Source organism: Lissotriton vulgaris, chromosome 3_1, assembly GCF_964263255.1.
Source record: "Lissotriton vulgaris chromosome 3_1, aLisVul1.2, whole genome shotgun sequence".
Taxonomy (NCBI): domain Eukaryota; kingdom Metazoa; phylum Chordata; class Amphibia; order Caudata; family Salamandridae; genus Lissotriton; species Lissotriton vulgaris.
In genome coordinates, this window is record NC_141689.1 from 2,077,836,220 (window position 1) to 2,077,856,668 (window position 20,449).

The window sequence follows — 20,449 nt, forward strand, 5'->3', positions numbered from 1 at the left end:
GTATCCAGGCAGGTAAGATGGGATTTTTCCACAATGAAGTGTGGCAAAGCTTTTATCAGTTGTAAGCCTGGGATATGAAGAACTTGCTAGATGCTTTCACTCTAATTTTTTGGACGCTTCAAAGACTTATTTATTTATTACTTGAACATGTCTTCCTAGAATGGTCTATAGGGTCTTAACTGATTTTGTACATACTTCGTGCAGACCATGACTGGCTTCATGTGGTATAATAAGTTTTGAGTTTTTTCTCACTCCTCACATATTCTAGCAGTGAGTGTAATTTTTAGACTAATGGTGTAATAACCTATTTTCTAGTAATTTTAATGGCTACTTCAGGCAATATCTGAACATTCTCTTTTTTTCTTTTGTTTCAGTAATCTTTTTGGAGCTTCAATGGCTCCGGCAAAAGTGTGTCTGTGGGCTTCTGACAAAATTTCCAAATTCTTCAAAGAACTTTGCTATATTAGTATTTTGTTTCCAACAGCAGCATTCACCCATATGCGTGTAAGACCGGGTGAAAATAAACTACCAAGGGGCATATTATCAAGCCTGTGCGCTAAAATTATCGCCGCTTTATCGGCCGAAAACGGCCGATAAAGCGGCGATAATGGGCTTGATAATATGCTCTGTGGAATTCCAATCGAAGCACATGTTAGATGTGAAGACATCTAACATGGGCTTCGATTGGAATTCCACAGAGCATATTATGAAGCCCATTATCGCCGCTTTATCGGCCGTTTTCGGCCGATAAAGCTGCGATAATTTTAGCGCACAGGCTTGATAATATGCCCCCTTGTTCTTCACTTTATAAGATGGTGATCTTGATTACAAAGTATAAAATACATTTTCCTGATGACTGTCTAGCACAGCTGCCATTCAGCCCTTATCAAGAAAATAAATTCTAATGAGGACGGGGTTTCAATTACTGTGCTGGGAGACATAGGAATGCTCAATGCAGGGACTGAATTAAGGTTAACCCCTTCGATGCTGATGACAGAACGGTTCCGTCATCAGCATCGGCTGAGCTGTGCTGATGACGGAACCGTTCCGTCATGACTCCGCCCGCACAAGGCGGAGTCAGCATGGGCGGGGAATTCGCGCCGCACGGATGCGGTTAAGATCTTCCAACCACCCCTGATGTAGGTTGGAGACATCCACCTATGGGCGCCGGTAATATCCCAAAACGCAAAGTTGTTGTTTTGCTTTGTTTTAACATGCACTTCCAGAATGTGAAGCACTAGAGATATTTGATTGTTGTATGATGTGATATACAAATGTATGTTCTATTGCTTATTGTACTGTTTGACAAAAAGTTAAATTTTCGAACTACTTTTAAGTGATCAATGTGGTTCATTCACATATGCTGCTTCTGTGATTTTTCCTGCTGTACACAAACATTTATAGATGGGAATTTTCCACATCACCATTGTTATACACTTTTCTGTGTCTCGAACTTTTTCACCAAAATTAGCTAAGGTAGAAGGGTGATGTTTAAAAGTGGTATAGGGTGAATGGGAATAATCCAATTGACATGCGCTACAAGTAGAAGTTACTGGAAAGGGTTTGTTTTAAAAGCATCTTTAACTCAAGGAGGATTAATTATTGTAGAATGTGGGCCATTGTGGAACAATCTTCATTTTTGAGCTTTCTGGTGTGTAGTGATTTACCATTATGTTTTTAAAATCATTGGAGCACGTTTGTCTAAGGCATGAAGACCCAGGTAAAAGTTAGCAAGTGTTTTGATTCCTTTACCACCTTTGCAATTTATTTCCACTCAAGGAACTGTCTGTCACTGGAAGGAGTTGGAAAAAGTATACTTCTGTGATGGAAAATGTGAACTTACAATGTTGTTAGTTGTCACATGAAGCGGGACATGGGAATAGAGTTAGATGAGATGTTATAAGTAGTTCTGTCACTTCATATCATTTGCAAGGTGAGAGCAGCCTTTACTCCATTTAGGGATTGCTTAATCATCTAGAGGACCAATTAGAATTGGTTAGTCACAGGAGGATGGACAAATATTAAGTAGTAAGAATTGTGTTTCAGTAAAATGTGAGACATTCAGCTTTAGAGCGCACTCTTCCGGGTCTGTACGTATACGATGTCTACCACTGTGACATTTATTATACAAGTATATATATTAAGAAAAAAATGAAACTTTGAAGTTTTATCCCATCACAGTAGGTAGAGGTCCATGGGACCACTGCCTGCTCTTAAAAAATATTTTTTCACCATTCTCAAAGGGTGAAGGAGTCCCTGGGGGACCCCTTTCCATCCACAAATGGACTTCCACCACTATAAAAATCGCAGTCAATTATAAGTGTTTTCCAACTGTAATCCTGCCGTAACAACAATACATACCATACCAATTTAGAAATCCAAAACATGCCCCTTCCAAATGCAGAATCGAAAATGCAAATTGAGATTTGGTAACAAGTTACTGAATCGCATTTTGTGTTTGTACAATTGAAAATCATTTTACAGGTTTGTGACTGGAAAAATGCTCTGTACATCTGGCCCCCAAATATTCACAGGGGAAATATATAGACCTTTTTGAGGTAGAGGAGTAACTTTTGAACTTTTTAAGAAAGGAAATGTTTCCCAGTTCAGTAATGAGTCTTTCAAACTCAGGCAGGTGGACAACTTACACTACACAGGTGTTATGTTATTTGTATTCGTAAAGCGCACTGCCATCCATGAGGAACCTCTCATGGCCAAATGTATAGAGGTTGCATGGACGTCTAGAATAATTCATTTGCTTCTTTAATTTTTTTATGTTGACTAGTTTATTTAGGGTTTTTATTGTGGTGAGCATTCTAGCCCCTTAGTAGCATCTTAAGTGCAATGTATTGGAACAGTGAAAGCTTTTCTTACCCAAAATGTTCTGCTGTGTCCTGTGTAGGCTTGTATGCAACTTAATGGGGTAATTGTTGTGTGTTTTGGATAGTACTATGAAGAAGGCAGTGCAGTTTCGTTTGAGAGAATAAGTTGTGCAATAGCAACTTCTGCATTAAACAGGTTTAATTGGTTACTTCTGACAAGTAACTTAACTTTAAGTAAAGATTGCCCCTGGCAGATAGCAGTGTCTTTCTCCAGATTGGTGGCTATCCCAGCATGCCTGCGACTGGTGCAGCTTAAGATCCTTCATAGGATTTACATAACGGGCCCGATTGATGTCCATGGGGTGGTCAGACACCGGAGAATGCAAGAGGCGCTGTGGTCATACCGGAACGTTCATGCACACTATTTGGGAATGCACGCATATTAGCGTTTATTGGCTCCAGATACACAACACGATTAACAAGGTGTTGCGTCTCTGCCTTCGTCCGGAGAAGAGGCGATGCCTCCTAAACATCTGGGAGCCCACAGATTTAAACACTCATCAGACACAATGGGCTACCCTGGGATTCATGTTAGGAAAAAGAAACATCGCCCAGCTGTGGGCAGCAGCGCACCCACCCACACCAGAAGCCTCGGAGAGTAACATTGGTTGATGCATGGTTAGAGAAAATGCAGTATACTTGGCAAGGGGATGTTCTAGAAAATGGTCCCGTATTTGGAGCCCGTGGAATACCTATAGAGTAGAGATCTGTACACCACCTAAAAGCATTGACCAGGAGGACCCTACCTCCCCGTAATGTTCCTCTTTTATGTTACTAATGTATATCTTTCCATCAGTATGTACTGTAATGCATAAGCAGTCTGGTCTTCTGTATTGTACAATCTATACCGATGTCTGTTTAATAAAAAAGATTTATAAAAATAAAAAAAATAAACATGACCCATGAAGTCACACTCTGTGAGATGTTGCTGTGGATTAGGCTGTGCCTCGTGTGAAAACCATGTCATTTTGAGCAGTCAAACCCAGTTTAACAAAACTTGTGTAGTTAGCCAATGCAGGCCACATTTTCACAACAGATCAAATGGGCTTCCTCTTTCGGGTAGTTTGGCCTATGTCCCATGTCCTGAAATATCTTCCTCTGCAAGTTTATAGTAACGTTGACCCCTTTAAATGGTCTCAACAAAAATCTAAATTTACCTGTGAAAAGTCGGTGTTGAAGATTGACCTAAAAAGAGGGTATGCTAATGTTAATGTAAGGTATAGTAATAACAACCATAAACATATGGTTTGTTTTACATCAAAGAGATAGTAATAAGGTGAGAAGACATAGCAAAAGAAGAAGACTTCGGGCCAGATGTTCAACACCAGAATCACAGGGTTTATGACTGCAAAAGTGTTTTCACAGTGTAGCAAACCAATTTTACGATTCAGAAAAAACCCTCCTAAATTGAAAAAGGGGTTTTACAACTCATTTAATTTAATTTTTAGGACTGGCCATGAAAGTGACATCCTCTCTAATTTGTAATTTCCAGTAAGATGCATGAAACGGTTAGTGACCACAATGATGTCCTCAAACCATTGAGAAGTTGCCAACTCCTCAATCGAGGTGATAACTCATTTACAAAGGGATAGATATTTCTGTTGGACATCTTCCCCTTTGTAAATTGTGTAGGCAGTCTCTGCTCTCTCCAATGTCTTTCCAAATAGGAAACATTTTGTAGTATCCTGCATTTGTAATGTAATGTATTTTACACCTCCTGATCAGCCAGTGCCTGTGCTCTGTGCTCAATAGAATTTTGGAGTCTTGATGTGCCTCGGAATGTTGGGACAGAGAGTGGTGAAGTGACAGTTGAGCATGGGCTGGGCAGCAGACAGGCTGCTCCTGGTGGGGCTCTTCTTCACAACTTAACTACTTGTTGTTCTGAACTATCCAACATGTTACCTGTTTGAATAAATCATCTTTATTTACAACCTTCTTGCATGGACCTCCTCACTACACATTTGTTCTTAAAACAGCACGTGTTCCTTTAATAAACATGGGCTAATTTAACAAAAATGTATCCCTTTGAAAAACGAACATGGGGATGGTAATCCACTGTCAGGGCAAGCTCTAGGGTGGTGCAACCAGTGCCACCACACTGGGCGTTGACTTCGGGTAAGGGCATTATATAGTATGGTTTTAAAAGCACCTGCTTCTGTGTACCTCCAGCAATTTTCAGGCAACAATAAAAATGTAAAAAAAAACTCAGGTGATTGATGTTGTTCCTGGAGAGAGACCGGAGTGTTGTCCAGTGGAAATGTTGACTTTTAGTAAGGTAGTACAGAGTTAGTATACCTGTTGCTAAGAACGTGTACAATGCAGATCACAAAATCCATATAATATAAATAGGTCAGTAGGTTACTGTTTTTGTCACAGAGAATTTATGTTACTTGCATATTATAAGTTAAACTCCTAATGTAGAACCCTGAGCAATTAACTGCCATCAAAGAGCTCCACTGCAAGCTATAGGTTAGAGCGTTATGATTTTCCCCCATCTTTCATTATCCTAATGTTGCAAAATGGGTTCATGAGTTTGTGCTTCTTCAGATCAAGCATTGTTAAACTATACTGCATAAAAGTATGGATGACATGTGACTCTGTCTTGTGTAACGTTTCTTATGTACTGATTTAAAAACATATGATTAATTGTCTCTGTATAAGTGTGTGATGTAAAGTACTATGACATCCTGCATTGGTATGACTGCTGCTATAAAACTAATTAAATGCATCTGAGAGATACTGGTTATGGAGACTTGAGGGGCACTGCTAAAGGGGGTTGTGAGGGAATCCCTGGCAGAGGGGTGCCAACAAACGACTAAAGCCGACCCTGTCCGCTGTGCCATCCTTGTGTTCTTAGCCATATAGCAATATATTATAATAAGAGCGTTTGTGTTTTTTTTATCTTAATTCTGCTCCTTTTCAAGGAAAGATGCAAATGGGAGAGGATATGCAGAGGCCTCTTTACACAGCTACGTCTCTATAGCACTATGTGGCTTAATTAGTAACAAAAAAACTAGTTGATTACTAATGGTTGTACCCTCTGCGTGACAAGCAAAGTGCACAGAGAGCAGTATAACTAACCATCATCCTTCTTTCCACAACCCTTATTTTCCACAGGACACATGACATGCAGTAGTGTGTTGAATGTGTCAACTGAGACTCTATAAGTGAACGTATACAATATCGGTCTGCAGTTATGTAGACTTGTTGACCAAACTATCCATTTCAAGTTAATATAACACTGTATGGGACGCTCCCAAAAGAGCACTATGCATGTTCAGTGTATTTAATGTATGTTTTTTTAAGATTTCAGAGCTTCAGCAGAATCGAGGAAATTAACATTCCTCTAAATATCTTTGTAGAATTCTGACATGAAATGCAGGTGCATTTTGCATATGGTTTTGAATATGAAAATTATTTTTTAATTGTATCAGTAATATATGTAAAAATATTATGAACAATATCGATTCAATATTTGACAGGGTTTGGAATCTGGAACTAAAAGTGGAAGTGACATTGCTCCAATGAAACAGTCAACAAAGAACTTGCTTCGTGGTACCTGTGTTGCCTCTGTGACCGAAGTTCCAGTGAATGATTCTGGAGCCAAACCCAAGGTTACGGTAAGTTCAGAATGACCATAAAAATCTGTCATATTTGTAACCAATACAAGTTAGTGAATTGGGATTGAAAGTTAAGCCATGAAGAGATTTGAATTTTTCTTCAGAATCCCTCCATTTTATTAAGCTCTTCGACCTCTCCACTGACTAGGCACAGGCTCCTAAAATCAACAGGCAATGGTCCAGCTCAGAAATTGAATTTAAAGGATATAGATGTTCTGTAGGGCTGAAGTAGCTGACTAACCTGTGAGGGAATGTGGTTCTGGGTTTACCTCATTGTAACATAGCCACCTTGTGCCTAAATTTAGCAGGTGCAAGGCACTCATGAGCGTTTGCCCCTCATGAAGCATACTTTGTCTCCTTGTCAGCTACAGTTCACTATCACCCACTTGGTAAATGTCGGTATTTGACACTTCTCACATTTTAAGGCACTTTTTATTTTATGAGCTAAAAGATTTGTTGCATAGTCTCACAGCTTTGAGGACGAATTGGGCGGTTACTACTACCCAACGGGCTGTGATAGAAGAGGGGATCTGAAGATCCAGCACCTTGAATCGGGAGTGCATCAGAGGAGGAGGTAGCTGCCGTGACTTCCTGACTTGCTGCAGGCTCTGCAGTGACCAGTCTATCATTGCTTGGATGGACTTTTTTGTCTGTTTGGATTTGGATGGAAATTACACAAAAGGGCAGATTTTAGATGAATTCCCCTGACAGGGGTTGCCAATTTTGCCTGAAGAAGTACGTGCTAAGACTCTTTGCGGGTCCTATCTGTTGTGTTTTGAAAAGTATGTAATCCCATTGGGGTTTATAAAAGTCACTTCTCTGCATCTCCCTTACTTAGCAATTATGTTATTTTTGGATTTGTTCATACTATCAAAGGTGCTGCCCGCAGCCCCAGTCTCAGTCAAATGTAAGCCGTGACATTACCTGTTTACATTCACATCACTTGTGTCCATATATGGATTATTAAGGGAATGCATGTTTTTCAAGCGCACAATTCTGTATTGATGGAAGTTCTGAGTGGCTCATTATTTTCAGGTATGTTGTCTGTATCCTCACTACAGAAGTACTGCTGTTGACTGTAAATACTTGGGGTTTTATTAGCATTGCGGTTTCTCTTACCATACAGCAGCGTACAATATTCTCTTGCAGCGTGGCCTCCAGAACATCAATCTAAAACAGTTCAGATGTTTTACTAACTATGAGTTATAATTCTGGAGTAATTCCGATATTATCCTGATTAATCTTTAGAGTAATAGGTGGCTCTAGGCTGGAATGCATCCCCGAAGGGATCAGTAGTTCCACTCTTTGGACGGTTTTCAGTGATTTTTTAAAGCTAAGGAAAGAGGTGCAGGACACTAGGAGCTGCCAGCCGGCGCATCGCCACTCATTCTGAGTGTGTGGGCATGGCCTAAGGCCTGGGCATGCAAGGCCAACCTGTAAGTTACATTCAAGTAAAGTAATCGGCTAACTTTCAATGAGCACTCATGCTATTAGGGGGGGATTCAATCTGCACCTGAGCTATAGTTGCGCTACTGCTGTATGGACTACCTTCTTTTTAGGTCGAGCCTGGGCAGCGCATTTGCATGCGCTGCTCTGCGAGGCATTCTGTATTGAGATAGGGACTTGAAGCTCCGCCACTCTCCGCCCATATTTTTCATTGGGTTATGTCTTTGTCCACTGTAAACTGCAGCTATTCATTGGTCAAAAGGCTTAGTGGTGCCTCCTTAGTACCGCCTTGTCTCATTTTGTAACCTCTCATGGCAACATGCCCTGTTACGTTTGTTGTTATGTTACGCTATATAATTTGTAAAGCGCATGGCTGTCCCTTCAAAGGGACGTCCCAGCACTAGACGCAGAGAAAGGAGGATGGGATAGGAAACTAACCATCAGCAAAAGAACCCTGTCTTCACCGTCCTTCTGAAGAACAAAAGGTTGGGAATGCTTCTGATGAAAAGAGTCAAGAAAGTCCAGATGGCCGGCGCAAGCACCTTGAATGAACGTCCTCCGGCTCTGGCTCTTTGAAGCCAAGGAACTTGTTCCAGATGGTGGTCGGACGAGTGTCGATAACGTGTCAGGATGTAAGGAAGGCATAGATCGCTCGAAAGCGCTGGACCCGAGCCTGAGAAAATCTTGTGAGTGAGGCAAAGCGCTTTAAATTGAATTCTCTGTTCCATAGGCAGCCAGTGAAGTCGGCGCAGAAGGCCGTAAATCGAGGAGTGCCTGGGGACGGCAAACAGTTCGCGGGCTGCAGCGTTCAGGGTGCGCTTTAGCCTTTTAGTCACGACTGGTGCCATGGAGCAACCCATTGCAATAGACCAGCCTAGCTAGAACAGTGGCTTGAACAAATCAGCTGGCGAGTGTGGGGGTAAAAAAACAACAATATGGGTTTGAGGCCCTGCAGCAAGCCGAAATAGGTTCCTGTAACAGACTTTGTGTGATCTTTAAAAGTGCGGGTGCTATCGACCCAGAGGCCTAGATTTTTACCAACAGTTTTCGGCAGAGGTGGTGCGCCAAGCTTCTGGGGCCACCACTTGCTGTGGAGTTCAGTTGAAGACAATTATCCTCCATCCAGGCAGAGATATCGTTCAGGTCCTCCTGAAATTTTGCGACATCCCGACTGGGGTCATTGGTAAAGGAAAGTATCAGCTGCATGTCATCTGTGTATGGCATCAGGGAGATATTACGGGCTCTGACCAGGAAGGCCAGCAGCCAGATGTAAACATTGAAAAAGGTGGGGCTCAATGCTGAACCCTGGAGGAAGCCGCAGGATAGGGAATGTATATGGGAGTGGAAAGTGGGAGTGATGACTTGAATGGTCCTGTTACTCAGAAAAGATGAGAATCAGACGAGGGCTTTATCAGTGATACCAATCTCCGGCAGCCGAAAAAGCAGGATGTTATTGGAGACCGTATTGAAGGCAGCACTGAGATCTAGTGGAATCAGTGCTGAAGTTCTGCTCTCATTCAGTGATGCTCTGAGTTGCTCAGTAACCGCCAATAGAGCTGACTCAGTACTATGACAGGGCCTAAAGCCATTTTGATAAGTGTCTAATATGGAACAAGATTCGAGATCACTGAATCACTAAGTCAGGATGGTGTTCATATGAGATTCAGTGATTTTGGCTAGAAAAGGGAGCAAAGAGATCGGGCGGTAATTCTCATGTCTAGAGGCATCTAGAGACGGCTTTTTCAATTGGGGGATGACTTTCGCATGTTTCCAGGATTGCGGGGTCGCTGCCGAGGATAAGGATAGATTGATGAGTTCCAGGCAGCTGGGTATGAGGCTGTCTTGGAACTTAATGAAGATGTCCAGTTTAAGAGGTTCATCTGGAGACCCAGATTTTATCTTAGTAAGCAAGGACTGGAGGCCTTCAATAGTAGTCAAAGGGAAGGCCAGAAGGAAGTGAGTCTCAGTGCCAGTGAGGTAACCTTCCTGGGGGTCCAGAACTGTACTCTTAGGGCAAAAGCTGTCATAGATACCCTCAACCCTGTTAATGAAGTAGGTAGCATTTACCTCACATTGGGCATTAGACGTTATAGTGTTTTCAAGGGCCAGAGGGGATTTCACCATATCCTTTAATAGAGAATAGATCATTTTACAGTGGTTAATGCTGGTATTAATTTTATTGGCAAAATAGGCAGCACGGGATCTCCAGACCAGTTTATTGTAGTCTTCAAAGACATATTGAAATTTAGAAGTGGAATCATATGAAAGTTTTCAGGTGCGTTCCAAACCTCTACATATCTTTCTGGCTGCTATGAGTGATTCATTAAACCAGACATTGGACCATGATTTTTTGGGGTAAGTCCATTTGGCTGCGAGGCATTTGTCTAGTGCCTGATTGACCTACTCCCTGAAGCAATCATTAGCCATCTCGAAGTTGGCAGGCAATACTAATTTTAGAGGGCCAAGAATGTCCCAGAGGGTAGTGTGTACTAATTTGTGCTATGGGCGTTTATATAGAGGGTTACAGTGGGGCTGGGATTTAGGGCCTGCTAGGTGTATCAAAAAATGGAAGAAAGTGTCCTCGGTCCAAGCCATGGGTAAAGGGGGCGGGATCTCTAGGAATGGGATGTTCGAGAAAACAAGGTTGAGGAGATGGCCAGCCTCGTTTGTGGGCCCTGGAACCAACTGTGATCGTTGGCACGCTGCCATGTAGTCTAAAAAGTTGAGGATGTCAAAGTCACTTTGGGACTCCAGGGGGAGTTTCAAATCTTTCATGATGGTGAAATTGGCTGTTTTAAGCACCAGCGTGGTTGTAGCATTCACTACTGCGTCTCTAAAGCATTTGGACGGACTTTGAGGAGTGTGAAATTGTTGTTTAGTGCCTTTTTAAAAACAGCTCTTCGCATTCCGGAAGGGTTTCCTGAGTAAAACGACATGTATAAATAGCTTTATAAATCAATGCAATGCCCCCACCTCTCCCCGTCCCTCTATTCGCATTTGTCTTGGCGTAACCTGAAGGCATAGTCAGGGCAGGGATAGTGGGAGAGTCTTGAGAGAGCCAAGTCTCAGTCAAGAATAATATATCAAGAGACTGTTCGGCTAGTAGGTCAAATACATCTGCATGGGGCTTGGCTAAAGAACAGAAGTTTAGACTGCCGATTGTATACTCCTTCATGCATGAGAGGAGGCGTGAGCAGGAGTTGACCCTGAAATTGCACTGGCTGCAATGTAGGGAATCTGCGGTAGGAGCCCAAATATGGTTCCCCACTGGGGGCGCGCCTTTGCACGGCAAGCAGGGTCTCGTACAGATAAACAAACCTATGGGGCGGCAAGTGGACATAGTGCCTGGCTCCTGGCTAAGTCCAGGCCTGGACGGGCACAGATGGGCTTGCCTGTGGCGTGCCAGCGGAGCACCTGCTGCGCGCGTACCCGCTACGGCGTTAATGAAGTACCTGGGGGGGTTCACAACTGGCTCCCCCCTGGTATGTCTCTGATTGGAGGAAGCAGGCCAATCAGAGCGCAGCACAGCCGTAAAATCAAACTGTCCCAAAAGGTTTAAAAATAAGTCACAGAGAAGGTAAAACCAGCACAAAGCGCAAAAGAATGTGAATTAAAACGGAATCTACCTCAGCGATCCTAGGCCAAGCAGTTCCTCATCGTACTGTACCCTCTCCCAGCTGCGCGTCCGCGCTACGGTATGCATGAAGTACATGGGGGATAAAACTGTCTCCTCCCAGGCACACCTCTGATTGGAGGAAACAGTGCAATCAGAGCGCTGTACCGCCGTAAAATCAAACAGTCCCAAAAGGTTTACAAATAAGTCACAGAGAAGGTAAAATCAACACACAGAACAAAAGAATGTAAATTTAAATGGAATCGGCCTTAGCGATCCTAGGCCAAGCAGTTCCTTTCCGTAATGCACCCTCTCCCAGCTGCGCGTCCGCGCTACGGCATGCATGAAGTACATGGGGGGCACTACTGGCTCCTCCCAGGCATGCCTCTGATTGGAGGAAACAGGCCACTCAGAGAGCGGCAGTGCTGTAAAATCAAACAGTCCCAAAAGGTTTAAAAATACGTCACAGAGAAGGTCAAATTAACACACAGCGCAACTCGATAGGCTTTAATTACAGACTCCAAGCACTATTTTCTCTAATAGCTTTGTCCTGCCTGCTGTTTCAGGAAAGAACCGCTCTCTCCTAATGCTTTTAAAAAACAATTACAGCACGCATTGCAATATATTCACGAGTGTCTAAGCTATTGTCATTGCAAATGACAATGCCTTTTATTTATCCGTTTTAAAAGCAACTCATAAATGAAAGGCATTGTCATTTACAATGCCAATTGATCAAACTCTCATAAACGTGTGACCTATTGCATTGCAAATGCTTGTTTATTAAAGTAACTTCTTTCTGAAGAAGTGAAGTCCTAGACAGGACATTTGCTTATTGAATGATTTTTTTAAGTAGTCTTTTTATTTTTGTTTTCAATGCTATAATAGCACAAACATGGTAACATAACAGTGGTATTTATCATTTGGGCATATCTTCCTGCACATTAAGGCATTTTTAAATGTACACATATTATCCAAAATGCTAATCTTGTTTCAGGGTATTCAGAGATACATTTTGCAGATTGTGGTTTGCCAATTTGATTCCACTTCTGTGTTTCTCCTTGTTCCATCTTCATACAACATCTATTTTCCCAGTTCTTTCTTTTTTCCTGGATGGATTCCGGAGCTTCAAAAATGAGCAATTTCTAGATTAAAACATGTGTCTAGATTTAACTCATATTTTGTCATGTTGGGGGCAGCTGGGTTCCAACGATTTAGGGTTATGTCTAATATTGCCGACGACCAGATCAAGTCTCACCGGGGTATTTTTGTTGTGTGTAAATCTTCCACAATATTTAGTAGGGCCATTTTCAGTTTTAGGTTGATCGGGCAGACAAGGAATAATTGTAATTTGCTGGCTCTAGCTCTCCAGAAGGGAGGGATAAATCTAAGCCCATATCATATGCAGGACGTCACCCTCCTCAGTTTGACTTAGGAGGCATGTCGGGTCGGGGTCACATTGTATTTATCATAATCATTGCAGGGTAAGATATATCTGGTGTAGATAGTTAAATCGTATCAAGCAGTAATTGGGAGATATCATCCTTCTTTGGGTGCCATCTACATGAACATCTGTTCTTCAATTTCTAATAGGCCCAAATCTACTTCCGAAGGCATTCTTAGTTTGTCGAAAGTATGCAGTGTATTTATGAAAAGGAATCTGTATAATGAATATACTTATCTCCTCATAGACATTTGGCACTTGATCAGTTTGGCCTCAAATGGGCTGGAGTTGGGAGCTTCTTTATTATTGTTGAGGTATTGTGACATAACATGTCTCACTTGTAAGTAGTGGAAGAACTGGGTGTTTTTTCATCCAGTGTTTGAAAGAATATTCTGATACTTCCCAAGATTGAAATACCAAGAAGGTCCCACTATTTGAAACCATTTAGAGAGGCTAACTGGGAGAACGGATTCTCCAAACATAGCAGGGGTTCACCAGTGATTTTATGGACCCATTGTATTTGTGTGACTGAGGTCCTCCAATTTGAAAGGGTTTGGCATAAACCTGCACTAGTCAGTATTGACTAGGTTTGTGATTAATATGAAGAGGCAGTTGGTCAAAACCATGTACAGGAGCTTAACTTTGGTGTTAATGGGTTTGATTGCTCTAAATTACACACATCTATCTGCAATGCAGCCTCGTTTGAGAATCACAGATATATGTACTACGCCAAGTTCTCTGAGAAGTCTATATATCTCTCTTGTATTTACATACTGATCATGAAGGAATTTCACTAGTAAGCTTGCACTGCCTTTAAATAACTTGTTAATGTGGTTTACCAGGTGGTAATTGAGAAATGGTTTCAGAGATCTCTTCAGATATGGGCATTTAAACTAAAGCCTGTTTGGTTTCCAGGGGAGGTGAGGTAGATGAAGGGTGGATGGGAAACATCCATTACAATACAATCATTACAACGCACCTTTACAACGCACCTGTTACAACACAACTGCCTTTAAATCGCATGGCATTACAACGCATACCATTACAAAGCATGTCACTACTACACATGCCATTACAACGTATTATAAGGTAAGTAATGGAGATTTTTTAGTTTTAGGGTGGGTATGGGTTTTGGGGCACATGGAAATAGTATTTTTTACCCCTACCCTATCCAACACTTTCCCTACTCCTGCACTCACTGGAGTCGGAATAGTAATTTGTACCCCTACACTATCCAACGCTTACCCTACTGTTGCCCTAAAAGTATTATGCATTGTAATGGTATGCATTGTTATGGTATGCGTTGTAATGGAATGTTTTGTAATTATAGTTTTAAAAAATGCGTTGTAATGGCATGCGTTGTAAAATCATGAGATGTAATGGTAGTTGTGATGTAAAAACTGCGTTGTAAAAGCATGCGTTGTGATTGTTTGCATTGTAACATCATATGTTCACGGTAGATATGTATGTTATCCAGATTTTCAAGTGGAGTAGGTAGTGTGGGGCCTTATTATTATCTTTAGAGCTGCTCAAGTGTGTTGGCTATCCATTGGGATAGAGTGAAGAGTTTCTTGTTGCTATTACATATGTGGCTACATATATGGCTAATATATCTAGCCGCCTCTTCCCTATAACTCAACTAGTGTATTAATTTACCTATCTTATTACCATGATCATAGTGTTTACATTGTTATGCCAGCCATATATTTCTGGCCTCATCTATTTGGATTTTTTGGTATCTCAATTTTGACTCCATTAATTGTTGTAGGTTTTCATCTGTGTAGTTACTCCAGAGTTTGTTTTCGAATTGCTAACCTTCTATTCCTAAATCGGCTGTCTTTTGATTTTTTCCCCATTTCTGGTTTGATAGAATGCTCATGACTTTCCCCCTTATGACTGCCTTGTATGCCTTCCACATAACAGCAAGAAAGTTAATGGTGTTAGTTTGGAAGCACTATGTCATTTCATCTTTTAAGTATGTCTCTAAACCCAGACTTGGTCAGCCTCTATGGACTTAGTTTTAATGATGAGTGAGTGTTTGGGGCGTTTCCTTAGATCTAAATCAGATAAGTATACTCAAACAAGTCATAAGCATGAAACAAGCTGTGGCTATTGAAATCAAGTCTGCTTTGAAAACACATACGTCATATAGATGGGAGAAAGACTTATGTGCCACCACAAAGTATGCGTATCGACCTGCATCATAGTGGTGGTGTCACCACATATCAGTCACTCAGTCCCAATGCTGTTGAGAAGGTTGGAAAGGGAGGGGAGCTGGAGGGGCTACTAATGGGGCTTTTAATGCCCTCCTCTGAAATCTCACCCTATGATTAAAAACCCTGGAGGGGGTTCCATTAGGATGGTGCTAATATGAGGATGGAAAGCAAAAAAGGTGGGGGTGCATAGATTCTGAATATTCTGAGTAATGTATCAGGCATGTTTCACAGACGAGCTTCTTTCCCGCCAGTGGACGTTCAAGCACTGAGGTTCCTGGTAGATATGTATCTATGAATCTATCTATTAGTAATACCCCCTTTTTTCACTTTATATACCATCTAGTAATCATAGTTGCAGTAGCTAGTGTTTACTTAAGGTCCTGAAGAAAGCTGGGGTAATCCCCCGGAAGCTGAAACATGTCGACCAATCTGCACAGCGCCATGAGGTAGTCTTACTACCAGGCGTGTTTTTAAACCTTGACACATAGATTTCTGCATACACGTTCCGTCAGTATCTGTGTAGCCAATTTTAATTCATCACAATCACCTAAGCACTGCACATTATTCAGTCCACTCCATGGTAATAGATCATGGCTGGATTTCTGACATCCATTCCCACACTGGCACTGATTGGCTTAATGTGGCTTGGTTTGATCAGCAATTCCCACGTGACGTTAACTCCACCGCAAGGGTGGTCTGATGGGTCTTGAACCAGCCATGTGGTTACCAATAATCTCCAGCAGCATTGGTTCGCTTATGAATTCTGTTGCTTCATAGTTTCTGGGTCAGTTTCACACCATCTCCGGACCTGTTCTGCTCTGTTTTGTATTTTATGTTTCACAGGGTTCCTGAAACCATAATGTATTATCATAACTTGTTGAATTGTTGATTGATTGCTGAAAAGTCAACTTTTAAACAAACAAGGGGAACTCTGACTTACTTTTTGGTCTGGGTACAAGGTATTTATGAAACAGTTTAAACAAAAATACCCCACTACCCACTAGATGTGTATTACTCTTAACCTGGATTTACATCAACAAAATCTATGGTCTAACCGAAAATCCTAACAAATATTAACTTACAACTTTGATATCAAAAGTATTCTTAACAACTTCAAAACTTGATTATCAAAAAGTACAAATGAATTGCACAAATGTGATAAGATTGTGCACACTTCACTTTCTATGTTTGACACAAGAAAAATATATTATCATTAATTCAAAAGAAAAACTAGTCACATTCACACTCACTGTGCACATTCAATCATCCATACATTTGACCGATCTATAACATCACATTAAAAACAATTGATCCTGCACTTTTAGCATAAAATATTTTTTCAGAGCACGTCTTTGATCAATCCTGTAAGAAATTGGATTGTTGGTTGAAGGGGATGAAAACTGTAGAAAGGAAACACTATCCATATCCTCTTCAAAAAGTGTATTTCAAGTTGATGCCCTCAGCAGTTACATCCATGACTTAACTTTGTCTCTTCAGCACTGGTTTTCTTTCCCCTACATGCTCATTTCTACCAGTCAGAGCATTTCAGGCAGAAGTTACATCATCAGCTCTACACATCTTATCCCCCACAAAACAGAACAGAAAACAAATCATCATAACTACATAACAATATATACTAATTTGACAAAGTACTTACTGGTTTATTCAAACAATATTTTACATGGCCCAAGAAACACAAAAACAAATTAAATGTTGTATACAAGATTAATTATACATTATTTTCCACAGAATGATTGGAAACTTTACACACATTTCCCATGCTCCACAAGGTCCCACTCATCCTCCAGAACAATTACATCCATTTTTACCTCCACAACCCTGTGTGATATGGAGAATTTATATCAGTTTTGTCACTATTCCACTTTTCGTTGTTACAAACCAATCACCCACTCCAATGCATGGCTCTTTCACACATGTCTTCATGTTATAGTACCTTTCTGCACATTTCTGTTTTATTGTAACTCCAGCATTTATTGCTTCGTGATCTACCCATACACGATCTTTCGCAAACAACGAAACCAAGATCTCCTTCCTTCCAGGTTCTCTTCCTTTCAGGGAAACAAAAGGAGAAACACCAGTCACAGTATGGGGAGTAGTCCTGTGAGCCCAAACCAGTTTCCTCAACTCCTTCCTCCAACACAATCCATTGGCTAATGCAATTGCACATTGTCCACGATGAAGCGGTTTATCCTTGCCCCCATCCCAATCACTTGTGGCTATAAAAGGCTACCCTTTCATGATTGATGCCCCACCTTTCCATAAAACTTCTGATTACATGAGATACAAATTTTATATAGACAATAGATTTTGGCACACCCACCTCCAAGAAAACCTCCTCGAGAACATCTATCACACTCTCCCTGTAGTGATATTTCTCTTTGGTTTAGTCACAAACCACTTACTGTGATAGTCGACAAGCACATTGATAAATTTGCATTCACTAACCAATCTACTTATAGGACCAAGAAAATCTATGGCTAACTTTTCCCAAGGTCTTCCAGGTATCCCAGCAGATTTCAACGGAGGTTGCCTCACAGATTTTACCTTATCACTGTTAGCACAAGCACAGCAATGTTTCACCACTTCTTCTACCATAGTATCCAATTTTGGCCACCAATACGTTTGCCTTATTCTCCTTTTGGTCATGTTTCTCCCAGGATACCCCTTGTGTGCCAATTGAATGATATGATCACAGAGTCCAGCTGGAGGGATGATGTGGTTCCTTCTCATCACTTTATCCTGAAAAATACTCAGTTCTTCTTTAACACCTGAAACCCCTCTACCTGACCATCGCGAAAAGTCTCTTGAGGCCATCCCTGCCTTAGATTCTCTTTCACTTTTTTCAACACTAAGTCTTCGTCCATAGCAACATCCCATTCCTCTTTTCTCAGCACCATACCCTCTTGAATGTCACATGCATAATTCACATCAATTCATCCTCCACAACCTCCTTAGTAGGCAATCTAGATAGAGAATCCGCCACTACATTTCTTAATCCCTTCAAGTACTCCACTTCAAAGTTGAATTCCAGGACTGATAACATCCACCTGGAAATCCTTGGTGTGACTGCTCCTTCCAAACCCCTGCCACCTTTAAACCAATGCTCCAGCTGCTTGTGGTCAGTCCTGACTCTTAAAGGTAAGCCCCACAAGTAATATTTAAAATGTTTGATCCCCAAACATCATGCTAGGGCCTCCCTTCTGATCACACAATAAGATTTCTCTGCATCTTGCAATCTCCTGGAGGCAAATCCGACTATCTTGATTATTTTACACCTGAGTTAACACAGCTCCTAAACCTACGCTGCTAGCATCAGTGGTTAAGTAGTTTTTTGCTGTGACCTCAAAATGGCCAATAAAGGAGCCTGCATAATCTTTTCATTAATTTTCTTGAAAGCATTCTTGCATGTATCAGTCCATATAAACACTGAGTTTTTTTTCATCAGCATCCTTAAAGGTTCGACAATCTCAGTTAAGTTCCTCAAAAACTTTGAGCAATATATCGCTATCCCAGCTTCAGTTGTTCCTTGCTCCCTGGGCACAGTGCATTACTTATTACTTGGACAATACTCTTCTTTGGTCGAATCCCCTCACATGATATCTCATGGTCAAGATACGTGACGCATTTCTTCATGAATTGATACTTGTCTCTTCTAACGGTCAAACCATACTCATCATAGCGCCTCATCACCTGTTCAAGCAACTCATCATGATGCAACTCATCCTTCCCAGCTACGATCATATCATCCTGGAAGTATCACACATTCTCAATACCCTCAAAAATCTGTTTCATTACTCTCTGAAACACTGCTGACGCCAATGCCAATCCAAAAGGCATTCTTAGATAACCAAACGTGCCCATAGGGGTAACAAAGGATAAAAAGTGTCTAGAATCCTTATGCAACTTGACTTGATGATATGCTGCTGACAAATCCACCACATTAGACACCTTCCCTCCAGTCATAGCTGTCAACATCTCTGAGGTATTTGGAAGAGGTTGCCTGCCTACCCAGATGTTCCTATTGACGTCTCTTAAGTCTGTACATAACCTCATTTTTCCACCTTCCTTGGGGGCGACTACAACTGGAGCTAGCCATTCAGATGGCTCTATGGGTTCAAATATCCCCTGGCTCAACAGCTTGTTCTATTCTTGTTGAAGTTACACCCTCATTAAGAGAGGTATATTTCTCACTTTATGCACCACTGGACTGCTCCCATTTTTAGGACAATCTTGAGAGAGAACCCTTTAAGCAACCCCAAGTTATTCTTAAATACATTGGGATAACTCTTCAGATGTATCCACCTAGCTCACAAGTTGCATATTCTTAGCTATTAGCATAACTAGATTTTGCGCATTGGAGTTTAAAATTATACCCAAGTCGTTCTGGTGACACCAACCTAACAATTTAGAGCCGTAGTCAGTTAAATACACTGGACCATACACCACTTCTCCTTCAAACGCTATATTCATCCACTTCACAGCTATGTTTTGAATTTTCTTTCCTCCATATCCCTCAGCTTTTATGTCAGGTTCAGACCAATCTTTATACATATCCTTAGCTAGGGTATCTTTGGACACTAAAGTGTACATACTTCCCGAGTCCACTAGCATCTTCCCCTGTAACTCATCTAAGCATACAACGCAATGCAGCTTTTCCAATTTTTCACTACTCTCCTTTTTCACATTACCTATTTCCTCAATAGAGCCACATGCACCATCATATGAAATCTCCTTAACCTTACCTCCCATTTCCTCGTCTGAATAGTTAACACAATTTTGGTGACGTTTTCACATACGTCTTCCACAACCCTCACTCTTGCCGGAGCAACACTTACCCTTCACATTTTAGTAAAATGTCCCTTTTTACCACTATTGCAACATATTAAGCCTCTCGCTGCATCCTTTAAACTGGTGGAAATGTGGACTGGAGTACCACATTGAAAACATTTAAATTCTATGGTTGCAAATTCTTTTATTCACACAAGTGCCAGATATATCCTTTTTCAGATCACTCGCGTTTTTCCCCAAATTTCCATTGGAATTTCGTATCTCCAGAATTGAAGCTTGTACACCATCGACATCATGAACTACCTTTGATAAAGTGTCCATTTCTTCCAACCATTTTGTGACTTGTTCCATTCCCTTCACCACCTGAATGGCTTCTGTCAGATTGAGGTCCCTTGTCAACAACTTTTCTCTTACTCTCTAAT

At 41.3% G+C, this 20,449-nt stretch overlaps 1 protein-coding gene across 1 annotated transcript in view; it reads left to right on the top strand.

Annotated features, from left to right (window-relative positions):
* Positions 1–20,449, top strand: part of DLC1 (DLC1 Rho GTPase activating protein) — a 1,582,515-nt gene that overhangs the window by 621,547 nt on the left and 940,519 nt on the right. The window contains exon 4 of the mRNA XM_086962607.1: positions 6,365–6,502. Within this exon, the coding sequence (XP_086818733.1) occupies positions 6,365–6,502 (138 nt within the window). The remainder of the gene's footprint in view (positions 1–6,364; positions 6,503–20,449) is intronic.